Source organism: Telmatherina bonti (assembly GCF_933228915.1).
Source record: "Telmatherina bonti genome assembly, chromosome: 3".
NCBI lineage: Eukaryota > Metazoa > Chordata > Actinopteri > Atheriniformes > Telmatherinidae > Telmatherina > Telmatherina bonti.
Genome location: NC_136621.1, coordinates 33,130,291 through 33,132,905, shown reverse-complemented (window position 1 = coordinate 33,132,905; position 2,615 = coordinate 33,130,291). Strand labels below are relative to the sequence as shown.

At 41.2% G+C, this 2,615-nt stretch overlaps 1 protein-coding gene across 1 annotated transcript in view; it reads left to right on the top strand.

The window, feature by feature from the left end:
• The first annotated feature begins 1,122 nt into the window (after positions 1–1,122).
• Positions 1,123–2,615, top strand: part of LOC306774587 (uncharacterized protein) — a 23,332-nt gene continuing 21,839 nt past the window's right edge. Inside the window, exon 1 of the mRNA XM_079264688.1 lies at positions 1,123–1,254. Within this exon, the coding sequence (XP_079120814.1) occupies positions 1,169–1,254 (86 nt within the window). The 5' untranslated portion in view covers positions 1,123–1,168. The remainder of the gene's footprint in view (positions 1,255–2,615) is intronic.

Below are 2,615 nucleotides of genomic sequence, written 5' to 3'. Positions count from 1 at the left end.
ATATATATGTGTGTGTGTGTGTGTGTGTGTGTGTGTGTGTGTGTGTGTGTGTGTGTGTGTATGTATATTGATATATATATTAATTTAAACTTTTCTTAATTCAACCTGCGGGATGAAATAACATCAACATAATTCATTTTAATGAGTCTTTTGCAGTAATGAAGATTTTTTTACTGATGACTTAATTGAAAGCTGCAGTGTACTTACTATTTTTGTACAGGCCAAGGAACATTATTGACTTCAAAACTGTTATCTATTCATACTACCACAGTGGTGCTGCCCCAAAATGGTGATCAGGTCACATTATACTATGTTTGACATATGTGATGTTTACACAAAAACTTTGCCACTTCACCCTGTCAGGATGACCATTTCTGTTTTTACAAATTTACTTCTTTAAGTTACAAAGTATGTTTCAAAATGGGCATGTTGTTTAAAGATTAAATTTTCTGTCAGTTTCATTTACTATACCAATAGTCTTACCCTTTATGTAAATGCTTGTTTATTGCAAATGTGAATGCACATGTTCAAATTGTTCTTTATTAATTAAATAGTTGGACAAGTAAAGGTAGATATCAATATATGACAGCCAATATATATACGATGTAAAAACATAAGCACATATCAACCTCTCCAGTGCTATAAACTGTAAAATCACTGGTAGGCAACTTTGTTAAACCTGTTGATGATGTGAAGTGTGCAAAAATTTCTTCAGTTTATCTGCTTTTTTCAACTGTTAGAAAAATCTAATTCGCCTTAATATCTGATTTCATCTCTTATATTTAAACAAATTATTATACTAGTTGCAGAGTTAATCACGCTCCAGAGAAACGGTCTACTTTTTTCATCTGCTTGGTGAGCGCGTCCATTCTTACGCAGGGGTGGAATACATCTCTCTATTTATTAACAATGTCACTCAGCTTTATATCGACACCAAATTTTTAACCTTTTTTTAATAGCGTTGTGGTGCCCGGTCATAGCTAACTCGCAGAGCTCTTTACACTGCTCAGGGGACTATTTTGATTGCCTGAGCGCGCTGCGGACCCCTCCGCTCAGCTGCGATGGTAGCGGCTGGAATAACCTTGATGTGAGCCAGTGGAGCGGCCGGAGAGAAGAGCGAGAGTCTGAACGGTGTGGCGGCGGAAGATCAGCGACTGCCGGCGCGAACATGGCGGAGACCGTACGCTCGCTCTTCGAAAGCCGAGACCTACATAGCGACGTAGAAGGTGTCAAACAGACACAGCCAACACGAGGGTAAGTCATTTACCTCTGACGTGCAAAACCATGAAATGAAAGAAATTGTTTCATGATACTGTTTTTCCTCCCCCTGACTCGGAGGGGTGTGTGCGCGCCTGTTAGGGTGTTTTTGATGGAGCTAAAGTTGTTGTTATGTGTTTTTTTTGTCCAGTTAGTCTTTTAGCAAACGTCGGACTGAATGTAAATATGTAATAAACTCGCTTGTTTGCTTCACCCTAGCTTGCTTTTAAACGTTAATTCCACCTTACAATGCGGACCCAAAGAGGTGTGTGCGCGCGTGCGCAAGTTTGCGTCTGTTTTGTGTGACACAAGATTCACCTATTTAACCGAGTGTATGATTTTTTAGATGTATGGTGATTCTAAACTAAGATAAAATAGATGCAATTCATCTATTTTCTGACATGACATGTACTTCACAACTGCGAACTTTCTCAGGTAAAACCCTTAAATATGCAAAAACAAGGTGTGAGTTTAACTGCAAACAAGCAAAGTTTTGTAGAAAGACGTGCAAATGTTCACTGCCCCAAAGTTGAGAAGATGTTGGCATTAACATACTGTCAAAACTACCCTATGTGCGTGTCTGCCTGTAAGTGCGCGCTCACGTGTGTGATTGTGTGAGTGTTAAAGACACACACCACACACACATACACCCTCTCTCTCTCTCTCTCTCTCTCTCTCTCTCACACTCACACACACACACACACACACACACACACACACACACACACAGGGAGGGAAGAGCGTGAGAGAGAAAGGAGTAGCTGTGTGCGTGTACGTGTGTGTGTATACGTGTGTTTATGGGTGTGTGTGTGTGTGTGTGAGTGTGTATACTAGAGCAGAGGAAGGAGGAGGGAGTGTGTGTGTGTGTGTGTATATGTGTGTGAGGGATGGGAGGGGGAGAGAGTGTGTGCGTGACAAGAGTGTGTGCGAGTGAGACAGAGATGAGGAGAGGGAGGGGGAGCGCAGTGTGCAAGGAGTGTGTGACAAAGAGAACTGGAGTGTGTATGTGCTTGTGCGTTTGAGTGGATGTGTGTGTGGTTGAGAGAATGAGTAAGAGTGTGTATGTTGGGAAGACGGGGTGTGTTTGAGAGGAGGGAAAATGTGTTTTTCAAATTGTGTGTGTGTGTGTGTGTGTATGTGTGTGTTTACTTTAATGTGTGTTTGAGTGTCAGACAGAGTTGGAGTGAAAGAGGAAAACAACACTGATTGAATGTGTGTTAGAGGGAAAGGGTGAGAAATAAAGGTCTATTTAATATGTGAAGCAGAAGAGTGTAAGGATTGTGTGAGGCTATGAAGGACGTGTGTGTGTGTCTGTGTGTGTGTGTGTGTGAGGAGAAGCATATAAAAAGTGAATGTGT